The following is a 23801-nucleotide window of genomic DNA, read 5'->3' as shown; positions in this document are numbered from 1 at the left end:
CCCCCAGAGCCGCTACAGCACAAGCTGAGGCCAGTCCTACCTGTGGACGGTCCCCGGAAGCGTCCTTGGCCTTGACGGTCACATCCCCACGCGGCTCAAAATCTTCAGAAGGGTCCAGAGGCGGCTCGATGTGCAGCCGCGGGCCAGCTTCCGTCCTGATCTGCACAGATTTCTATACAGAAAAAGTCAGATTGCTTCAGACGTGATGGGAGGAGCATCTGGATTCCTCCGAGGGGTGAGCACGTTAGCGGCTGATGGCGAGGCGGTAGGTCTGCATGGGTCACGCCACCTCTGCTCAGAAGCCCTGACTGGAGGGCCGCCTGGGTGGCCCGGTCGGTTAAGAATCGGACTTCAGCTCAGGTCACGATCTCGCGGTTCGTGAGTTCGAGCCCCGCGTCGGGATCTATCCGGTCAGCACGGAGCCCCCCTCAGATCCTCTCTTCCCCTCTCTCTCTGCCCCTCCCCTGCTTATGCACGTGTGCACTCTCTCTCTCAAAAGTAAAAAAAAAAATTAAAAAAAAGTCTTTACTGGTTCCTACTGCACAAAGGGTGTTCAGAATTTTTCACCAACTTTTTAGCTTGAACTACCTTCTCAGTAGGATTTCAGTGGGTGTTACACTCCCCCCATATTGGCTTTGTGATCAAATAAGTTTAGGAGACCCTGGGTTTTCCTCGGGACTTCTCAGGGCTGGGGCCAGGGTGGCACAAGGGAGGCACCCAGGGAGCAACATTTAAGAAAGGGCTCCCTCTTAACAAAAATAATATAAAAACAGGGAGGGGGACAAAGCAGAAGAGACTCATAAATATGGAGAACAAACTGAGGGTTGCTGGAGGGGTTTTGGGAGGGGGGGGATGGGCTCAATGGGTAAGGGGCACTAAGGAATCTACTCCTGAAATCATTGTTGCACTGTATGCTAACTAATTTGGATGTAAATTTTAAAAAATAAAAAATAAAATTAAAAAAAAAAAACCAGAAGACGAAGGGGTTCCCTCTTGGGTGCCCTGCACGTGCACGAATCCAAGAGTGAGGGCCTCCTTAAACTTCCCGCTCCGGGCCTCACTCGAGTGAGGCCTGGCTACTAAAAGGAGGGACAGGTCGGCCAAGCCATGCATACTGGGTTCGTTACCCCGCTGCGGGACAGAGATTTATTTTATTTTTTCTTAAGTTTATTTATTTTTTTTTGAGAGAGATAGAGAGTGAGCAGGGGAGGGGCAGAGAGAGAGGGAGAAAGAGAGAATCCCAAGCAGGCTACACACTGTCAGCACAGAGCCGGTGTGGGGTTTGAACTCATGAGCTGTGAGAGCATGACCTGGGCCGAAACCAGGAGTCTGACGCTTAACCGACTGAGCCACCCAGGCGCCTGGGGACGGTGATTCATGCCTTTCCCCTCATGCCCTGGGTGAGAAGCCTCCACCCCTGTGAGACTCGGCTTCCCCACCAGCCTAGTGAACTTGATGATGAAGAAAATGATGCCGGAGCCTTACTGCCCTGCGGGACTCTCACTGGGTAGGACCGAACACCTTTCTCATCCACGGTCACGCCGCCCCACCCCGCCCACCCCCGTGAGCGCGTTCACATTATGCGTCACGACACTGAATGCACACTTAGCGCCCCTCCAAGTCCTTCGCGTGCCTTTGCTCGTTCGGTCCTCATAGCAACCCCAGGGGGAAACCAAGGCACAAGGCCACAAGCCCCTTGCCCAAGGTCGCACAGTGAGGAAGCCGCAGAGCCTCGATCTGAACCCCAGCAGCACAGCTCCAGAAGCCTCGCTCTAAACCAGGGATGGGTCCGTGTTTCCTGCACAGACTAAGGATTTTAGGTCCTGCCAATCATATGGTCTCTGTCACCAGAATTCAGCTGTCCCATTGTAGCTGGAAAGCAGCCACACATAAAGCCTGAACGAATGGGCATGCCTGTGTCCCCAAAAGACTTTATTTATAAGAACAGGCTGTGGCCAGATTTGGCCCGAGAGCTGTAGTTTGCTGAGGGACCCCAGTACTAACCACCACACTATAATGCCCCCCAAAAGGCACGTGAAGGATAAATGTGCCCGGCCTGGGCTACAGGATGGAGGGAAATGAAGGAACTTCCTGAGAACACCTAACACTCAGAAAAGTAGGCAGGGGCTTGGCTATAGATCATGCGAGAAAAAGATCTTGGAAAGAAAGTTTAAAAAAGGAGAGAGAGAGAAAGAGGCTGAAAAAGGCAGATAGGGGGCCTCTGTTGGGGAACAGGGAGGACGCAGAGGTGCCGAAGGAAGGTGCTTTGGGACACTTTTCCTTCCATAGGTGATCCTGTCACTTAGCGATGCCCCCCAGGCTCCGACACCAAGTGTGAGCTCGCTGCCTCCCAGGCTGCGTCAGCTTGCTCTCAGAGCATTTCTTAGCGTCAGCAGACCTATGGAGGGTAAGCAGGATCCAGGCCAGGAGACACCTGGGAGCTTTCCTGCCTGGGGCCAGGATGAACCCGAAAGGGGTTTGAAGTTCATCTCCAAGATGGATTTTCTACCACAGACGCTGGGGAGGCCGGGCTCCTCCCCACTCCTCAGGATCCACTCAATAACACCCAAATGCTGAAATGGAGATGGAGAGTGAGAGAGGCAGAGACAGTGGGGGGGGGGGGGGGAGAGAGAGAGAGAGAGAGAGAGAGAGAGAGGAGGGAAGGCAGGAAGGAAGGAGCCGGTGGGGAAGGGAGAAGAGGAGAGAGGAGGGAGAAGGGGAAGGGGCTGGGAGGGAGGAGCACTAGGCATGGGGCACACAGCCTGGCCCCTCTACAGGCTTCTGCTCCTTTATCCAGAAAGGGAGGACTCAGACGAGGACCTTACTCGTGGAAGGTCCAGGCACCAGCAGTATTGGCTTCTCCTGGGGATTTGTGAGAAATGCAGAATTTCAAGCCCCATCCCAGAGCTGCGAATCGGAATCTGCATTTTCACAAGAGCCCAGGTGGCTCGCACGCACACTCCAGTCTGAGCAGCGTGAGGTCTGTGAAGTCTTGCGGCGGGTGCTTCCGTCTGTGCTGCACGCGCCCCCCTGTCTTCTGGCAAAGGCACCCTGATTTTCTTTTGGGAGATCCTCCCCCTCCCCACCCCCAATCCAAGTGTTCATGTGGAACTGAGTCCCCGGGGGGCTGGAGCATAGGACAGGCCCAGGCGATCTGAGCATTAGATCCTGCTGGCCCAGAGCGACCAGGTGACAGAATGCACGGTGGAGGCTGACAGTGGTCACCTTGGTGCCACACAGAGCAGCATAGGGAAAAGCAGAGTTGAGAGATGGAGAACGGGCCGTGCAACACTGTCTGAGCACCTGGATCCAGCGATACCTGAACTGGGATTTCCCGCTGCCAAGTAAGAGAGCTGGCATTAATGCAGTTTTGCTGCTCTGATCTGAAGTATAAATATGAGAAAGAGCTCCAGCATTCAAGGAGGAGAGCCCCGGCATGCCTCTGTCCTCTGCAGCCTTCCCATCCTCCCTTTTCCCAGAAGCGCCCCTCTCCCTTCCCAGGAGCTTGTCACAACTGCTCGCCTGGCCGAGAGGTCGGGAGATGGGTTTGCAGTAGGCATGAAGGCACTTAACCAGCAAGCCCTTACTGAACACAGACTGCATACAAGGTTCTGGAAGCATGTCGAGATAGTAAAAAAAAAAAAAAAGTAACAACCCGTGCCCTGGTCTCAAGGAGTTCACACAGAACATGCAACAGAAGAACGCGTTTCTGAAGCAACACATAACAAAATTAATGTGGTCCCGGAAGAGTTTTAAATGCCGAGTGGGTGCCGGAGGGGAATAAATAGTCTCCCATCTGGCCTGCTCTCCCACCACAGCCCCGGGGCTGTACCTCCGCCACCACTGGGGGAGAAGGGGAGCTGCCTCACCCACATCAAGACGCCCACCTCCCAATAAGCGCACGAGGCTGGAGGGTTCCAACCCAGCCCCCGGGCAGCGCCCGCTCCCCGCCGCCCACCTTCACGTGCTGGTGAGCATGATGCCCGAGCGCCTGGCTGGCTCCCCATCTGGCACGTTGCTTTACCTGGAGTGGGTGTTTGTAAGTGGCTGCCTTCTCCTGCCTCCTGGCAGCGCCCAGACCCGGGTGGACCCTGGTGGTATCAGCCACGCATCGGGACAAGATTTTAAAGCCCTGACACCCGAACACCCATGTTCCAGTTTGCCCGCCCAAGGGCAGATCTTGCCCTCAGCCACACGCAACCCAAGGCCATGCTCAGAGTTATCTGTGTGTATCTGCTGCCCCCTTAGCAAAGCATTCTAAGAGATGCGCGTGCAAGCTGCTGTCAATGCGAAAGATAGACGGAGGCTAGGGGTTGCCCTGTATGGTTGTTCAGGTTGTGTGGTATGCAAACGACTCCCTCTAGAGGTAGGAGAGCTCCGAAGATACTGACAGGCAGGTTTGGGGTGGGGAGGAAATATACCCTATTTGATATGTTCTTCCCGGATTTTCCTGATCTCTTACAAATAACAGCGCTCGACACTCTGACAGTGTGTGTCGTGCAAGGTCGCCGTAAAAGCCGATGCTTTATGGGCTGTTTCATTTATTGTCCTCTCTGCAGGGGTTTTCAAAACTCAGACACAGGAAAACAAAGGAAAGGGCTTCACGTTTTGACTCATGAGCTTTCCTGGAGGTGTCTGCAGCTGCCTAGCCCACAACAGGAACCCGGATACGACAGTGGAGTGAGAGCAAAGCCTTTGCTTTAAAGTGCAATGAACTTGCTTTCCGGGCCTTGAAGGAAAGCCCACCCCCACCGTAAATTGCTGAAAGGCCAATCCCTTCACTACCAATTTAATGCTAAGAGCCCATGACGTTCATCAAATCTGACAGCATTTTGGTAAACGACGGCTCTGTTGATTAGGCCGCTGTCCACCCAAGTATTACAAGGCTGAGGAAGCCATAAATCTTAATCCGATGATAGCAGGAGAAAGATCTGAGGCTGAGACGTGGTGGGGGATAAAGACTGGTGCCAACAGGAGCCCATTGATCACCTCCAGGCCGGTCCACGGGGCAGGTGGCAGCTCAGTCCCGGGATGGGTTTTACAGGTGCAGCCGGTCAGGCTCCAGGCCAGCGTTTGGATGAGCCGGTGACCTTCCGGCGCAGGGATCCTTAAGCCCGTGCGCCTGGGGGAGCCCCTTCCAGCGGGGGCATCTCGACCCCAAAGTGCTTCCTAGTTGCGGGGGGCAAGCCCCTAAGAAGGGAGGTTATTCTACAGGAAGACATGAAGTCCTGGTCACCGGGAAGGGGCCGTGTGACCCAAAGGAATTTCAGGCAACACTCAGAACAAGTGGCTGGATGCAAGCTGGAGAGTGCAGAGGGCCACAGGGAGGAGGCAGAGTGCTGGCCAGGGGGAGACTGTGGCCGCCGTGTCCCCGGCTGACCCGGCTGTGGTCTGAGATGACACACTGAGTGCCTGTGTGCCCCCCACCATCCCTCTTTCTGGGCACAGCCGTATGGGAGAAACCCCAGGACTGGGACAGGGCTGTAGTGCCTCTCCTGACAGGGTGGCTTTTGAGGACTGGCCACCACTGGCCACCGGGGGATTCTGCTTCCCTCACCACCACCCACCTCTGGCTGCCTCCAAGGATGGTGAGGCCCACCCAAAGGGCTGAGGGAAAGACTGCCTTCCTCTCTATCCTTCGCACCCGAAAATCCGTCCCCGTGTACTTCCTACCATGGAGAAACTTTCTACTTAACCCCACTTCTTGGGGCCAAAGGAAACCCAACCAGTGCCTCTTCCTGGTGCAGTCGGTACATTGGGGCTACTTACTGTCCTGGACAAGAAGCTAGGGGACCCAGGCCCCGCTCAGAGAACAGCTCTGGGGTGGGCAGGCTTTGTGTCATCTGACCCGGCCCACCTCTGCTCACACCCTCTCAAGGCGGGAGTGGGCATCTGGTCCAGGCTGACCAACTGAGGCATTGTCCTGGACAATTTCAACAAAGACTGGCAGGGAGAAGACACGAAGGGATGGGTCGAGGAAGCTGAGGTGACCAGGGGACTCTCGGAGCTAGGGAAGGTGCGAGGTGGAGGCTGGGGGATGAAGAGCCGAAAGCTGGAGAGACAAAGGCCTGCTTCAAAGCCTCCTTCCTGGTCCTCCTACAGCCACCTGGCCCCACGGGCATCCTTCGGCATGTGGTCACGGCTCGGACCCCAGCGCCTGTCCGTGTCCGCAGTGGAGCAGGTGCTCGGTAGAGGTCACCGAATGAACAACGGACTGAATAAACGAAGGAACACCCTGGAGCGAAGCCCTGAGGTCTCCAGGCAGAGCCGCCCTCGGCACCTGCCCCCCACGGACGACAGTGACGTTCGTGACTGTCTCTGTGCCGGGCGGCTGCTTCCTCTGTGCCGGGCGCTGCTGGCCACGTTGCACAGACACCGGCTCACCCGGTCCTCATGAACTACCCTACCAGGCAGGTGCCATTCTTAACCCCAGTTGCAGACGAGGAAACGGGCACAGAGAGGTTGAGCAGCTTATCCAGGGCCACACAGCTAGGAGGAGGTGGAGCCCGGGCTTTGACGTACGGCCGCGGGGCTCCTGAGTCGGTACGCTTAAACGCCTCCTTGGATTTGTCCGTCCCCTGCCGCCTGGTGCTCCTCCCCGAAGCTGAAGGACCCCCTGTGACACACACCGCGCCCGCACTCCCTCCGGGCGGCCTGGGAGGTTTGCACGCAAAGCTCAGAGACCTCACACCGCCAGCTCCGGGCACACAGCTAGGAAGTAGGTTGACCCCAAAGCCCATTCCCGTCTCTCCAGGGGACACAGGTTCAGATGCCCCAGGGAGCCAGGCCGGAAATGGAAAGGCAGGAAGCCCCCCCCCCCCCACCCCCACCCCGTGTGAGAGCAGCGGTGGCCGCAGCACAAGGCCACCACAGCTGCCACTGGGCCTCAGCTCTGGGGCGCTAAGGGGAGTGGTGAGGACTGCGGCAAACAGAAGCACTTGCCCAGCCTTGCGGGGGGGGGGGGGGGGGCGGGGGGGGGTAGGGGGCCACCGCTACTCTGCTCTGCTAAAGGCTGCCTCGCGGAGAGGGGAGGCCGGCGTGAGGGCCAGATCTTTCCGTTTTCCCAGGGAGGTAGGAATCTAGCTTTTTAAAAATATAGAAGAACTTTCTGAATTTAAATGTTAGCAAGTGACGAAGTCTTTCTTAAACTGTGTGAGTCCAAAAAACACCCTCCGGGGGACAAGTTCGGCCCACAGGCCTCAAGCTGCGCGCTCCCAAGTCCAGCAGGCCATATGCCTGGAACAGTCACCACGTCTGTCTTGCAGGCTGGGCGGTCCCCAGGCCGTTATAGCCGACGGGGGGACTCCTGGGGCAGGACCAGAGCCTTATCTGATTTTTTTGTTTGTTTGTTTCGAACCCCAGAGCCCCACACAGTGCCCGGCCCGTGGTAATACATCTTTTTAAATGAAAGGATGATTTGTCTCGAGACATGGCTTCTACCCCTCTCACCACTTCCGCACGTTCTCTGGTTTGTCCGTCTTGGAGGAGTGGTCCCCAAGGCACGGTAGTGGTGGGGGTGGGCTGACCCCCAGGACGCATTCCACTTCCCTCCTAGGGTGGCTTTACGTTCAGGAGAGGCCGGAAAGTCAGCCCGTGTTTCCCAGATACCCTTTCCGTGGGGGTTCTGGATGCGATCGGCTGGGTGCAGCCGATCCGATGACTTCATACAAGGCAGGGGACGCGGCAATGAGGTGGAAACAAGGGGACACAGGCCGGCTGATTCTGTGCTAACCACAGTGCCGAGGTGAGGGGTTTTGCAAGTGTCCCAGCCTGGCCGGACAGGCTACGGGCATCGTTGCTCTAGCAGGCTCGGCATCATTCGAGGCCATCGGTCGTGGTGGGAGCCACCTGGTTCCCGGATGACAGCTCGGGTGACCCAGCCCTGATGCGGATCCCCCACCTTCCCCACTGGGCCCTAGGGAGCAATCCTCCTGACAGGCTGTGTGAGAAGGCCCCACTCGGACCCCTTCCTCTTGCACACAGAGACCTTGTGAGCACCGGACTCCCTGTGTTCCATCCATCTCTGATTAAAACGGCCTGAATGGTCTCTACTGTTAGGCAGTGACTGACCCCTGACTGATACGGTACAGAAGGACAATTACAGCCTTCACGGCATTGGGAAGCTAGGAAATTAGCCATGATTGGGCCCTGTGAAGTGTGGGACCACAGGGAGAGGCTGGGGAGGGATGCTAATTAATCTTAGGCCAAGTCTTTTAAATTGCACAGGCTCTGGGGCCGGCCATTAAGTCACAGTCTAAGATGCAAATATGGCTCCTGATAATAGAAGGCACTCAGAACAACCAGAAGGAGGGTCTGAAGTGGGAAGTGGAGACAGGCCTCCTTAATGAGAAATTAACATTCATTGCTGGGGACAAAAGGAGGCCTCCAGGCTGCGTGCCCTGGAGGCCTTGCTCAGCAAGCCCCGGCAGGAACACCCAGCCACATTTAATCACAGACCCGCAAAGGCAGGGGAGACCAGTGGCTTTGGGGGTCACGGGTCCAGTGTTCAAACGTCAGCCTACCCTCCTCCCTTAGCGGCTGTGTGACCCTGAGCAGGTCACCTCACTTCTCTGGGCCTCAGTTTCACCAACGGCATGATGAGGATAGTTACAGACCTACAGGGTTATCGCACAGATGGGCCAGCAAAGCTTATGGAAGTATTTACTATAGACCCACACATACAGCCCTGTGCAGAAGGTTCTAAGGGCAGTACACAGGATTGAAAAGGATTACATACCATTGCTTAAGCCACACCTCAGACCAGGTGAGTCAGAATCCCTGGGCGGGGGGGGGGGGGGGGGGGGGGGGGGGGGAGGGCTCCCCAGGTGGTGTGAATGTGCAGTGGGGGTTGAGAAGCACTGATCCCAGGCAAGCGGCCAGATAAGGACCACGTGGGCAAGAACACCACGCTTGGAGCAAAGGTCTGGGCTGGAGTCTTGATTCTGGTTGACCTTAGAAGAAAGCTCACTTAGCTTTTCTGACCATTCAAGTCTGTGGCTCCCTTAGAAGAGGAAGAACATTGGAACTTTACCCTGCAGGTCCGCCGCGAGGACAAAGGAGAGGAGTCACACGGGAGCACGGCTCGTACCTGGTTGGCACTCAAGAACGCCAGCTGCTGGCGTCAGCACCATCAACAAGCAGCCCTAAGTGGCATCTCAGGTCTGTGGGGCAGGGGCTTTGCCTTGTTACCCACTGCATCCCTGGCATCAAAGACTATGCCCGGCACATAGTAGGTGCTCAATAAAAGACAGCTGTATGAACGAGTCATCACGAAGGGGGCTGAGAGTGTGCACGTGATCCTCCTGCGTAGGGCTGGGGTGACCCCATCCGGAAGGGAGGATCACGCCACAGAGAGAGGGCTGGGAGGTCCCCAGTCTCCTCCATTCCCCAGGGGCCAGGACTGCATGCAAAGAGGCCACCTGCAGGGTGCCCGGCCAGCCCCACCGCTGCCCGCGGGGATTCTGAAAGGTTCTGTCACAATAACCCTGCTCCTTCTTCTAAAACAAGAGCTGGGGCCATGTGTCTTGATTCTCCCCCCAGGGTTTCCTGACCTGGTGCCATCCTCGGCGCTGAACTTTGGAAGGGGCTGTCCGCGAGTTGCGTCTTAAAGCTTCTTCCACTTCTCGAAACAGGGTTCTTCGCCCGTAATCTGCACCAGACATGAGGGAAGGAGATTTGGTGAGGCGCCCGTGACAAGCTCACACCCAAGGCAGATTCATGACTTACATCTAAAACGCACATCAGGTGCCCAAAGTCCCGTCTGTGGAGCGGGCCACTGTAGTCCCATTGGTAGCCGCAGGGCGTTAGGAAACAAGCCAAATGCTCAGCGAAAGGGCAAGGGTAGTAAGTCACAGCTGAATCAGGCAGGTCTATATACAAAAGGAAAAATCTCCGACATACGGAAGCAGGGCACACACAGTGGGCACAATCGGCCAGCGTTTGTGTAAAAGAGGAGAGGGGAGATATATTTGTTGAATGAGTAAAGATATTACTGCTGTGGCCCAAGTAGAAAGACAACGTTACCTGCACCTCCCTGAAACCCGGACCAGGAGAGGCCTGCACCTGCCAACTAGCAGCAGGCTGGCCAGAATCCTCGTGTCCGTGAAACCGTGAAACCTAGAAGAATCATTCCATTCCCCTTGTTGCCCTGGGGGCCAGGAAGCTCATTCTAAACTCTAAGCTGAACTGCAGTGGCTCTCCTAGGGGAAGGTTTGGGGACATGACTTTCGCCTTTTATCTCCTCGTTTTGACTTTCACTGTCTATTTCACTGTTGTTTTGGCTTTTGCCGTCTATTAATGGCTTGGGAAATCTACCGTAGCTGTTAAGGCAATGAATTAGAACACAGATCAAGATTATTGTCTGATGGACATTTTACATTTCTTATGTCAGTTAGTCTTCCTGGCAAGCCCGCAAGGTGGACGTGATTGTTCCCATTTTATAGAAGTGGAAACTGAGGGTCAGAGAGGACCCAACTGCCAGAGGTTTCAAAGCCAGAGAGTGGCAGAACAGAGTTCAAAGCCAGCCCTGCCTCATTCCAAATGCTCTTCCTGTAACTCAGTAGCACACCGGCTTCTCAGATAAAGCCGCCCGACGTGGAGGGCACGCTGGCGCCCTGGGGATGGGCACCCCTGTTAGTCCCATTTGAAAGATGAGGAAACAAAGGCACGTGGCCAAATTGGGACCCGACCCCGTGTGCTCTGCCATTTCATTCATTTTACCGCCAGGTCATTTTTATTGGTGCCTGTTTTGGGCCAGCCCCTCGGTGGGGTGCTCGTATTGCCCCCCTCAGCTTTCAGGACAGGACACATGAAATCTGTTGAAAGTACATGGAGCATGGATTAACTAAATTCAGAAATGAACAGTGGGAATCAAATATCACACAGGGGTTAGGTACTGAGGTTAAGACAGATCCAGTGAAAATCGGGTATCACTTCAATTATCCCAGACATTTCCTTCAATTACTGGCACTATGAAACATAAAAGCCAGGAATTTACCGCCCTGGCCACCTTCGCCCTGGGGTAATGGAGGCCAAGATGACCCTTTAAAAGGAATAAAAAAGGGTTTCTCTCTCTTTCTCACTCTCCTGCTCTCTTTCTGGCCAAGAGGGCATAGTTAGTGTGTATGTAGGTTAACCAGTTATTTGCTGGGAAGTTCACGTGCATCGGATGTGGGTCCGCGGTGCCGAACGAGCTAGCGCGTTGCAGGGGCCGGACGGGCCAGTGCTCACCGTGCGTCCCCTCGGCGTGTGAGGCGCTTCTGGTGAAGTCGGAGTGGACAGCTTTCCGGGGTGAGGTCTTCAGCTCAGAGTTGGCCCCGTTGACGTAGACGGAGAAGCCTTGTTCCAAATGCTCCAGTCTCAGCTGCATGGGGTCCTTGGATCTCAAGTGCTTTAGTATCCTGGAAGAGAAACGATCATTCGTTCCTCGTTCTAGGAGCCTGGGCCGCCCACCCCCGACGCGGGGGGGGGGGAGAGAACTACCACTCTGATGGGCAAAGCATCTCGAATCGGGAGGCCGGGTGGCGGGTGCCCAGCTGTTCATCGACAAACAGCCTGGAAGAGGCCCATTACGCACACGGAGAAGCAGCAAGGGGGAGACTGTTTCGGGACCAGCAGGGGTGTTTCTGCTTTTGTTCTGAGGCTCAAGCACAGGTTAGTGGCGACGAAGGCACATGTCGCCCTCGCCCCGCGGTGGCTGAGACAGAAAGCAGGCGTGTGTGCGCATTGCCTCCACACAGCCTGGGTTTCCTGGGAGACCCCAACCTCATGCATCTCCACGTTGTGCGGATGGTGGCACCTTCTCCAGCGCGCAACAAAACATGCTGGGTCTCAGGTCGTCAGCCTTTGTGAGAGATTTCCTAGAATATCTACGAAGCAGGAAACATCCCGCGTCAGACCAGGCAGACTGACTCCTTTTGCTTCGGGAAACAAATGCGTTCTCAGACGCTCACCCCTGGTATCCCCAGTGTCATCATCTTATATTCCGATGCAGTGAAAGAACATATCAATGTAGGCTTTAATTCAAGATTAGTGATGGGGGGCGCCTGGGTGGCGCAGTCGGTTAAGCGTCCGACTTCAGCCAGGTCACGATCTCGCGGTCCGTGGGTTCGAGCCCCGCGTCGGGCTCTGGGCTGATGGCTCGGAGCCTGGAGCCTGTTTCCGATTCTGTGTCTCCCTCTCTCTCTGCCCCTCCCCCGTTCATGCTCTGTCTCTCTCTGTCCCAAAAATAAATAAACGTTGAAAAAAAAAAAAAGATTAGTGATAGGATTATCACACCCTCTGGCTGAAAGGGTCTCCGCGTGAACATGGCTGGCCTCTAGTTCAAGTTTTCTTGAAAGCCTTGGGTCTTTCCCAACTATACTGTAGTGCCATAAAGAGCATGCGGGAACCTCGTCAGCCACCCCCCCCCCACCCCGTCCCCATCCCCGTCCCCTGCCCCTGGAGCCGCTCCCGGCTCCAAACCCCAGGGCCTCCACAAACGTCTCTGCACCCTCCCGCGTCAACCGGATTTATTTCCGCACAGGAAGCGACGCGATCAAACCACACGACAACAAGCATGCATCCCCTTTGTGATTAAATAAGTTCCTACCAAAGTAGCGAAATGTAAATGTTTTTAAAATATAGAAATAGCAACCACCTGGAGGGTGCGTACTAGGTGCCAAACTCTGTTCTAAATGCAGTGCGGATACGGGATCTGATGGTCGTCATTGGCGGTAGTTTTGCTCCGTAAAGTCACCGCAAACACTGAGTTGGTGACTAAAGAAACTTTGTCCCTAGGGCAAAACACGGGATTTGGTTCCCGCGAGCATCCGTCGCAGCATTGTCATCGACCGATCAGTACATAACCTTGCTGTACGTGAGTTTCGCTTTAAAGGCACCTTATTTAACGCATGCGCTGACATCGAACTCATGGCCGACAGCAGTGTTCTAACTCAGGCCTGAAGGAAGCTCGTCCAACACGTGTTATTTTCTCCTTAAGAGACATCATAGCCTTCTCGCGCTTGGGCACACGACACGGCACTTTAGCAACAGGCCCAGGGGCCAGTGTAAAACAGCAAAATCACCAACAAAAAGCATGAAAATGTGGAAAACAGGGCACTGAGTATACTGCGAAAAAGACGCTTTGTTTTGGGGGGAAAGGGTTGGAACAAGAAGGTAGAGCGGTCCCGCGTTCTACCAAAGTTGGGAATGTGTGTGTCGCACAATGAAAATGTTTTACCCCTCTGCACGTGCCTTTCAATGACCACAAAAGCTCTGTAAATACTGACTTTGGGGTTACGAATAAATTTCAGGGAGTGGGTGAATTTGTACTCAGGGAACACGTGAATCATAAGCATTGACTGTATTAAGGCATTAATCTTCCCCCAACAACCCTATGGGGCAATTAATTTTATTGTCCCCAGGTAACAAATAAGAGAAGGGAGGCACAGAGAAGTTGAGTCATTTGCCCAAGGCCACACAGCTGGTACGGTGGCAGGGCTAGGATGAAAACGTAAGCAATCGGACTCAAATCTCTACCACAGCAAAGACAACCTCTGAAGCTAGCCAGATGCCGAAACGGGCAAACTTAGACATTGCTGGTAACTCACAGAACCTTCTCAGAAAGTAATATGAAAATAGAGAAAATGCCATATGCTTGGTCTTTCCCCAGTAAGCCCATTTCGGCAAGGCATTCTTTTTTTTTTTTTTTTTTTTGAGAGAGAGAGTGCGCATATGTGCGTGAGCAGGGTAGGGGCAGAGAGAGATAGAGGGACAGAGGATTTAAAGCACGCTCTGAGCCCGAGGTGGGGCTCAAACCCACAAACTGTGAGATCGTGACCTGAGCTGAAGTCGGACGCTTAAATGACGGAGCCACCCACGCGCCCCAAATCATTCTTGACCAGGAACAATGGTCGGTGCTTGGTCATAACAAAACCCAAATGTCCAAAACCGGGGAAGCAGAACCTGAGATCTCACGCAGCTGACATCATTGCGTAGAGTGTGTCCAAACACGAGGAATTGCTTCTGATCTGTGGAGGGCAAAAAAGGCAGAATCAAAACGGTATGTGTGTGGTCAAGCGCAAAGTTGGAAAGAAGTGTGTCTGTGGACCCAGAGTGGGAGGTGATAAATGTGAGAATGCAATTAGCTGTTGAGGTAGGGTGGTGGCATTATGGGCGATTTCTTCGTTTGCTTTTTAAATGTTTCTCTAGCTGTTGACACATCCATCTTTTCAACAATCATGGCAGGAACATTTATTACCGACTTCTTATCTCCTGCCAGGCTTGGAAGCCTGGGAGATGATTGTCGGGCGGGCAACAGCATAAAACAGAAGGAAAACACAAGTAACTAAGAGACGCTTTCCAAACACAGCAATAGTTGGAGTCTCTGGAGCAAACAGTCGGAGGTTTCAGCGGGCGCCCGGCAGCCCCCAGGGAGAGAGCGCGGGGAGCCTGAGCCCCGGGAGGCCCAGAGAGTGGAAAGTCTGAGCACCGGGCCACAGACTGCCGGCCTCGACCTCCCTCTGGAGACCGCCCTGTCTCCTGATGCTATCCTGGTGGCTATGGTGGCATCCGTCACCCAGGATCTGGGACTGGCACTCGTGTGTGCGCTTCTGTATTTAAGCGGGACGATTTATGAAAATGTGGATTTACGAAACTGATAAATGGGGAGATAATTATCGAGAGTGTGAAAGGGATCACTAAAGGAACTCCCTACCGCAGCTGAGCCTTCGGCGATACTCAGGCGGCACCAAAGAAAAGTGGTGGTTTTGGTTTTTGTTTTTTTTTTTTTTAATTGATAGCCTGCTTTGCATAAAAAGCTGCCCTCGGTGTAGACGACTGAGGATAATCAGATTCAGCCCCTGCCCTGTCGAAGACGGAGCCCCTGCCACCTGTGCCCCATCACGCTCTATTCTCCTGTGGCTCACTGCCTCACCCTACAGGATTCTGTCTGTGTGTCTGTTTATTCTCCCTTCTGACCGCCAGACTCTGACCCCCGGGCACGGGGTCCATGCGGAGTGGAATTCTCTCCATACTTATTTCTGGAACCGGCGGCTTCAAGGCGCCCAAGGTCTAGCAGGGGAGAGAAAACACGGATGTGTGTGTATCCTAACAGCCGCCGTGGACCCAGTGCCCATCACAGGAACCCTTTCTGTCTTAGCCAGTAGCGACCTGTGGGGCCACCCTGAGGAGGCAGGGCACCCTGAGCTAGCACCGGGTGTCATGAGGGAGTGTGGCGGGGGACATGAGGGGGTGGTCAGGGCACACGCAGGGGGCCAGCTGGCGAGAGGGTTCAGCCAGGCTCCAGGGGCAGTCACCTGGGTGTGACTGTGCCGGGGTTAATGGCTGAACCACCTTGGTCTCAGAGAGCTGTGGCCGCTGTGTGACCAGGCTGGCCACAGCGGCCCTTGGATCTCAGTCACCCCAGGGGGCACTCAAGGATTACCCGGAGGTCAGCTCAGGGAGAAGGTGTGTTTAACATTCAAATGACACCTGGGTGCCTAATCCTTCACCGGTGCTGGGATTAAGGTCCTACCATTGGCCTGTTTTATAGATGAATTTGCCCAAGGTCACAGAACCCAGGAAGCAGCCAGGATTTAAATTCTGGTCCCGAGTGCATCTCCCAGCCACTGTTTCTTGTCTCCTCGCCAGACTAGCATACCACGGGGGCTCTGAGCTAGCAGAGCGGGGGCTCCCACCTGGGGGCTTCCTGGAGGTGGTGGCGTTTGAGTCTAGCCTTGAAGCATGGAGAGGCGAAGGGCAGTGGTGCAGACCGCCTGCTATTCCTCCCAGAACCTGGGTGCTCGCAGGCTCGGGTGTTCGCCCTTTAGGCTGTCAGCATCCCCCATCCGCGTGGGGGGAAGTGGCAGACTGTGGGGGACCGTGCTCCGCCTGGGGGAGGCTCTGCCGGTTCCTCGGCTTGTGTGACCTTGGGCAAGTCCCGCCACCCCCGGGGCCTGTTCCCCTTCTGCAAAATGAGCCCCAGAATGCCTCCGCCTCTTAGGAATGTCATGAGGATGGAGTGGGGTATCCGGCTGAGGCTCCAGCTCAGAGACTGGTCCATGCCAAGCCCCGTCGGATGCCAGCTCTCCCCTTCCTTCTCTCTCTTTTTTAAATTTTTTTTTTAATGTTTATTCATTTTTGAGAGACAGACAGTGAGAGACAGAGCGTGAGCAGGGGAGGGGCAGAGAGAAAGGGAGACACAGAACAGAACCCGAAGCAGGCTCCAGGCTCTAAGATGTCAGCACAGAGCCCCGACATGGGGCTCGAACTCGCAAACAGCGAGATGCTGACCTGGGCCGAACGAAGGCAGACACTTAACCGACTGAGCCCCCCAGGCGCCCCTCCCCAGCACTCCAGCCCTTGCTCTGTTGTGAGTCTGTCAGGCATGATGACATCTTTCATGAAGCTGAGTGACCAGAATCACTAAGTGTCCTCCGGGACGGGTTGTGCAGGGGTGACCCAGGGCAGTCACATCTTCCCTACCCCTCCCTCGGTCCTCTTGGAGCACATGGCCATTTTCTGCTTCCTCTGGTGCAGTTATAAACAGGTGGCCTTGTGCTCCCCTGCCACCCACCAGGGAGTTCCTCAAGGGCAAGGGCTGTGGGGTGAACACCTGTTCGTTTTTCCTCACCAGCTACGCTCCCCCACCTTCCAAACCCAGCCCCTCAGATCCCCTCTGGCAACTGCCCCGTTCCTTCTCTTACTCCGTGTGGTGTGGGTGATGCTCACTCACTCCACCACCCAGCTTAAGGAGGTAGCCGAGGAGTGGCCAGTGAGACCATGGCATCTCATAGGCACAGGGGACGCCTGGCTCGGGGCTGGGGCTGGAGCCCTCGGCTGCACTTCGGCCGGAACTATCAGGAAGGAAGTGCTCTCTCTTTCTCGAGGCAGGATGTCAGCGTGGGGCCTCCAGTGGCTGCCTTGGTAAAGAAAGTACAGACCTGAGATGCCTCCAACATGAGCTGAGTGCCTGGATACAGCTGTGCCTGAAGCCAAAGTATTATCCTGGGCTTCTTTAATTTCATGAGCCAGTAAGTTTCCTTATTGTTTGAGGTCCATTTACCTTGGGTTTCTGTCCCTCGGACCTCAGGAGCATTAACTATAAAGCGTGTGCCCTCCTCAGCACAGGGTTCTCCTTCACACTGGTGGCAGTGCTAGGCACCGAGAAGGTACTCGGCGAAATCCTACCGGCTGTGTTCTGGGCCGGCCTCTCCTAGGGACTTGCTCCAATGATCGCACAGCCCTTTCTCAGGTCACAGGCAACCGCATAAGCAGGCTGGGTTTGCATCTCCCTCTATGCACAGGCTAAAGCCCAGACACTGGTTCTCCACCGGGTCATAGAACCGGACTCCCAAGTAAACTGCAGTTTATTTCTGCAAAACCCCTCTCGGTGAAACTGGCAACCCCGGCAGGTTTCTCTCCTGCTGAGTACTTATGACCACGTCTGACAGAACGCGAATCTAAAAGTACAGCCCGGCCCCACCACTTCCGGGGGGTGTTGCCTCAGGCTTTCTTTTCTGTAAAATGGGTGCGATGGCTGCACCCACACCTCATCGGGGAGGGTGAGGATAAAATGCAACGATGGGGGCAAGGTTCCTGGCGTGCAGGTGGCAGCCCAGAAAAGGCGCCTTGAGAGCAACGCCCGGTGATAGCTCAGGGGGACGCCCCCTCCTCGTGCCTCCCTTTGGACGTGTTTCCAGCTCTACTTTCTGAGTCCCTGTCGTCAAGCCAGCTCCCTGTCGGTGACCACACGTTCCCCCGGTTTTACGGCAACTCCACGTGGACACGTTTCTTCATTGCCTTTGTGCCGCGACCTTGTCTCTGGATACTCTCCTCCATGCTGTCAGCTCGTACCTCTTTGATTGCAATCTGCCGGTTAATGAGAAGCAACGTGCTCCTGAGAAACCACGACCCTGTCCCCCAGGGCGAGTCACGCGTGTGTGACCCAACGATCACCGAAATGTTCAGTGGCACCATCCAGTCTGCCAGCAATGGAATACAAACATCCTGCTCCATGGCATTAATGATGATAAAAACCCACGTTGGGCTAACGAGCGCAAGCCTCCCACTATTGTAGTTTGCGGTCGCCCCTGGGCTGGGCAGACGAGCAGAGAGCAGCCGGGCACAGGGGACGCTGCCTGGCATTTCTGGCTGTGCCTCAGGCCTTGATCCGTTCAAGGGTTTGCCACTAAGGGTCGTACTGCCTCACTGGGGGGCAGCTGGCGACTTGGGTGGGTGCTGTTAGAGATACTGGGGAAGTATCTGTTAGATACTGTTAGAGATACTCGGTAGAAGTTAGTAAAGGGGCCGGTGGGCAGGAACGCTGAGCTGTAGAACATGAAGGACTAAACCTGTGCATATAATATGCCACCAGGGCCCTGCCTGACGAGCACCGGGAGCCCCACCAGCCAGATGAGGGCGGGATGCACATGCAGGGTGACAACCCCCAGGCTCTCCTGCCTGCAAGACCCCAAGTTCATTCCCAGAACACAAACGCCCAGATCAGGGCCCCCACCTCCTCACTCACGCCTGATCTGTTTTAGGGGCCCGTAGCATTCTTGTAGTTGTTTTGTGGGGGTTTTTTTGTTTTGTTTTTGAGAAAGAGGGAGAGAGAGTACAAACAGAGCAGGGGCAGGGGAAAGAGAAAATCTTAACCAGGCTTCACGCTCAGTGCAGAGCCCGACACGGGGCTTGATCCCATGAGCCTGGGATCCCAAGCTGAGCCAGAAACAAGAGCCAGAAACGCTCAACCGACTGTGCTACCCAGACGCCCCTGTTTTGTGTTTTAATCTGAGTGCATTGCCAACATTTTAAAACTCAGGAGATTTCACAACACAGAGCCAGACTTCCAGCTTCTCCATCAACCTGGGAGGATACGGACCCCTGGACCCGTGTGCCCACACACATCAGGTGGCCTGAGCGGAGCAGCATGGGAGTGAGAATTCCAGGTGCCCACGGTCTCCACCGAGCTGGTTTTGCTCACTGCCATCCCGCCCTCCTAGCATCTGAATTTGCGAATCCGGCCTAACGCGAGGCCCGGGGCCTGATGAACTTGCACAGGCCCTGCGAGGGCGCTGAAGACGGGACACCTCTTTCCAACCGGACCAGACCGCTCTGCCCTCAGTCACTAAACACTGCCTCCACCGCTGTGGGTTTTTTTTTCAGGAGCTAGCCCTCCAGAGTCAAAATCAGTACGAACTTAACTTTCAACGACATACCGACCAACTTCAAACACAGACGGAAGGTGACTCCACCTTTATCTCACGAGGCAGGATTACAGGCTCAGGTTTCAAGGGGCCGGCAAAGCCTGTAGGATCACAGACTGGGCTCTTCAGGTGACTGAGGCCCAGGCCCCGCCAGGTTCCGGCTTCTCGAGACAAAGCCACCTCCTCCCAGAACAGGAGCGGGGAGGCGAGAGGTGGTAGTTACGGGGAGAGCGGTTGGCTACAGCTCAAAGATGCAATTACATCGGCGGATGGAGAACCGGGGGCTGGGACTACAGCTAAAATCCCAAGCCCCTGAGTGGAGGGTGACTATATACCATTCCTACGTGCAACAGAGCCCAAGTGCTGTTAAGCAATCTAAATAGGATTTTTATGGGGCTGCCGTTGAGCAGCTTTATCTTACCGGTTCCTCTGCTGAAGCAATATTAAATACTCATCATGCTTCTCATCAAAGTCTGGTACCATGTCCTTAGTATAACCCTGAAAGGAAGAAACAGAGCAGTGTGATATCGGAATGCAGGGAATTATTTACTGAGGCAGGAGAGGCCGAGAGGCAGAGGCGAGCTTGACGAGGGCCCAGCTCTCTGGGCGCGTCGCTCTGGCGACCCAGAGCCCCAGAGATCGCCTGATGGCCCGGGGGGCCTTCCGCGTCCACAGCTAACAGTCCACAGAAAGCAGGAGGCTGAGTCCCCAGCCTCAACACTGTCCTTCCCTCCCATGCCCTCTAAAATCGGACTAGGTTTGAGCTTTACCGTTTTCTCCACACTCATTATTTATTTATCTGAATGATCATAATCAGATGTACCCCAGATCCGTTGTTTCAGGAGGGATCTCGTTGTTCTCTTGCCACGGCAAGAGAAACGCACGCTTATTAAAAAAAAAAAAAAAACCCAGTCGCTGCAACAACATAGGACCCAGACAGTGAAGGCTCCTTGAGGAGCAGACACTTGTGGTTCTATGCCCCCTTTTCAGGCAACAGAACTCTGGGTTTCCTTCAGAGAACCCTTCGGCCCCTTTTTTCAGTTCACTGGCTTCGGGAGATGCCCTTGGAAGTTCCTTCCTTTGGTCTGCGGCTGAGCCAGGGCCCATGTCGGGTGCTGGAAAGTCGGCTCCGGGACGTTGCGGATACTCTTCGGGGAAAAGCTGTTTTCTTTCGACGGGGGTGCCAAGCCTGGAACTGTCTGAGAACGGGGTCAATGGGGGAGACAGCAGGCGTGAGAGATGGAAAGGAGATGCCTAATGCCGTAACCTGAGACCCTGGGTCCACTCATGTGTGAACAAGTATCTGGACAATTCAGCTGTTGCTTGCGAAGTTTCTGCCGAGTTTCTGTCATGTGCAGCCAAAAGAATTATGTCATATATACCACAATCTGACCATTAGAGATAACCTCTATTACAATTTTTTACAGCTTTATGGAAGGATAATTCAGGTAAAATAAACTACACATATTTAAAGTGACACATGTACATGCCAGTAAAACCCCCATTATAATCTGATACATATACCCTTAGATGTTTTTCTTTAGAATATACGTATATATACATATTTATAAAATACACATGCAAACACAGACGTTCTTTTTTTTTAAATTTTTTTTTTAAGTTTATTTATTTTTGACAGAGACAGAGCGAGCGTGAGCTGGGGAGGTGCAGAGAGAGAGAGGGAAACACGGAATCCGAAGCAGGCTCCAGGCTCCAAGCTGTCAGCACAGAGCCCAACGTGGGGCTCGAACTCACAGACCACGAGATCCTGACCTGGGTCAAAGTCGGATGCCCAACCGGCTGAGCCACCCAGGCGCCCCTACAGACATTCTTTCAAACAAAAATAGGATCATCCTGTAAACAACGCTTTGCCATTTTCTACGTTTCTTAAATAACTTTTTTTGCCAAGGGATGGATTAGAGAGGCAATATCAGCTTGGTTCTAGTCACAAGTTACATGGATTAAGTTTTAAATGGCAAGTAAGACATTTGTAATAGAAATGCAATTTGTGTGAAAATCCTAACTACGACCATGGGGAGAAGAGAAAATCCCCATCATTCTCTTCTTCTCAAAAGCTGGCTTCAACACCATTATTCTACCACAACCCTACCCACAGGTGACCCATAACCTCCTTAACCAAATATAATAGCTCTTCCCACATTCATCCTTTCTAGCTGCTCTGGGCCAGGGGGGACTGCTGACCATCCCCCTCCCATCATCCCCAGATTCTCCTCCTTCAGCTTCTGCAGCTGTAAATGAGCCTCCCTCCCCTCCGATGCCTTGTCTGACTTCCTTCCCCCTTGGCCCCAGTTGGGGATGGTCAACTGTCTCTGTCTGTGTCACCCTTCTGTGTCTCTCTCCTCCATTTTCTCTTTCCAGAGGAAAGAGGACATTTTCAGGGAACCAAAGGTCACTCCTGGTCCAGGGCTGAGAGTCCGATCCCCCTTTCTTGTCCTTTTTCCTTTCTTTAAAAAAAAAAAAAAAGTTTATTTATTTTTGAAACACAGAGAGAGAGAGAGAGAGAGAGAGAGAGAGAGCGCGCGTGAGCACAAGCAGGGGAGGGGCAGTTAGAGAGAGAGGGGGACAAATAATCAGAAGCCGGCTCTGCACTGACAGCAGAGAGCCCGACACGGGGCTCAAACTCACAAACGGTGAGATCGTGACCTGAGCTGAAGTCGGACCTCTTCTCTGTCACCTCCACCACACCCCCCTCTCTCGAGGTCCACCCAGGGACAGGATGAAGTCCTCCTCATCTCCCATCTTCTTTCCTGTTCTGATGTCCCTGAAACCTCTTGAGTTTTACCCGGGTTTTCCTGCTTGCTCATCTGGCCAAACAATCAGGAAGTGGGGACTAATAAGGAATTTAAATAAACAAACTAGCAATAGCTGACCCCATTCTCTTATTTCCCTGGCTTCCTGAGATGCCCAGACAGGGTCCTTTGTCCTCTCTGGGACCCAGCCCTGCCTTGTCCTGAAAGGGAGAAACACTCGTACACCCTCAGCCCTCAGAGAGCGGGTTGCAGGACAACGGGTCTGGGGAGGATTTCTCCCTCCCTTCCAGAATAACACAGGTCTGAGGCAGACAGTTCACGAGCATTTCCATACACATGATTCTCCTTTGATCTTCGAAGGAGCCCTAGAAGTGGTTATTATTACCCCATTTACGATACAAAGAAACCTATCTCATGCATCTTCCCGGAACACGCATCCTACTCCGTGGCAATTTACATAACCATTTTGAAATATCAAAATGACCACTGATGTACTATGGTGTGGAATGAACAGTCAATGACATTTTAAGATGAAACGCGAGATGACAAAGAGATCTCAGCGTGGGATGGGCTGCCCGGGGCCTTCACCTCAAACCCTCCGGGAATGCATTTATTCGCCTCTGCCGGGAGAGAGAGGTCCTCACAAAGACTTGAAGGGCCCAGACACGTGTCCAGCCAAACTTCTCACCAGCCCCATGCTTCTCAAATGCTAACTGATCTGCCTATCAATCACCTGGGGACTGCGGAGAAACTCTGACTCGAGGGTTCCGACTCGACTCGGTAGGACTGGGGAGGGCCCAAGGCTGCATTTCTAACCAGCCCCCAGGCAATGCTCTGGGGCCCACGTGGAGAAGCAAGGCCCAAGCCCAGACCACCTCTAATCGGAAGGTCTCTGAACTTGAGCCAGGAAGAACAGGAGCTTGGAGACCAGGCCCGGCGCGGGGTCCCCGCATTGCCATCAGTTTACTCCCCTGTTAAAATGGAAGTAATAACAATACCTGTGTGGTTGCCTTTTTGTTTCTTGCGTAGGGTTAAACATGGGTGGCAAACAGGAGCAGTGGAAAGGGCTTAGTCCAGTTCCAGCATTTAGAATGTTCTCAGGGAGGGGCTCCTGGGTGGCTCAGTCCGTTAAGCAGCCGACTTTGGCTCAGGACGTGAGGTCACGGTTCATGAGTCCGAGCCCCACATTGGGCTCTCTGCTGTCGTCGCAACAGAGCTTTTTCGGATCCTCCGTCCCCCTCTCTCTCTCTGCCCCTCCCTGGCTTGCGCGCACTCTCTCTCACTCTCTCTCTCTCTCTCTCTCTCTGTCTCTCTCTCAAAAATAAACACTGGGACACCTGGGTGGCTCAGTCGGTTGAGCAGCCAACTCCTGATTTCGGCTCAGGTCATGATCTCACAGTTCGTGGGATCAAGCCCCCCCACCCCTATCCCTGCGGAGCCTGTCTCGCATTCTCTCCCCCTCTCTGCCCCTCCCCCACTCGCACTCTGTCTCTCAAAATAAATAAACTTTGAAAAAACAAACAAACAAGAGAACTTTCTTTGTGACTATTAGTTACGTTTACATTCGTAGAGCTCCATTATCTAAGGAGCACTATCTCAGGCTACTCCCCATCGATGCTCATTCCTACCCTGCGACCTTTTTCATTCTACTCCCTTATGCAGAAATCCACCCCTGTCCTCTCCAGAGCCCAGCTGAGTTCCCAAAGTCTCCCCGAAGCCTTCCCTTGCCACCCTCGCCCCCGCTCCCTGCAGCTCGTTCTGAAACCCTGCAATTAGCGTTAAATTACATACAATACAGTGAGAAACAGTACATAATTAAGTGCTAAGTTGTTAGCATTTAACT

The 23801-nt window shown here is 54.1% G+C and overlaps 1 protein-coding gene across 1 annotated transcript in view; it reads right to left on the bottom strand.

Annotated features, from left to right (window-relative positions):
- Positions 1-23801, bottom strand: part of KATNIP (katanin interacting protein) — a 194434-nt gene that overhangs the window by 123926 nt on the left and 46707 nt on the right. Inside the window, exons 3-6 of the mRNA XM_027051144.2 lie at positions 19609-19685; positions 11230-11399; positions 9552-9649; positions 41-172 (exon numbers count right to left, since the gene is read on the bottom strand). Coding sequence (XP_026906945.2) covers positions 41-172; positions 9552-9649; positions 11230-11399; positions 19609-19685 — 477 coding nt within the window. The remainder of the gene's footprint in view (positions 1-40; positions 173-9551; positions 9650-11229; positions 11400-19608; positions 19686-23801) is intronic.

The sequence above is a fragment of the Acinonyx jubatus genome, chromosome E3 (assembly GCF_027475565.1).
Source record: "Acinonyx jubatus isolate Ajub_Pintada_27869175 chromosome E3, VMU_Ajub_asm_v1.0, whole genome shotgun sequence".
In the NCBI taxonomy this organism is placed as follows: Eukaryota; Metazoa; Chordata; class Mammalia; order Carnivora; family Felidae; genus Acinonyx; species Acinonyx jubatus.
The sequence above is the reverse complement of the archived record's forward strand: the minus strand, read 5'-3'. Positions and strand labels throughout refer to the sequence as shown.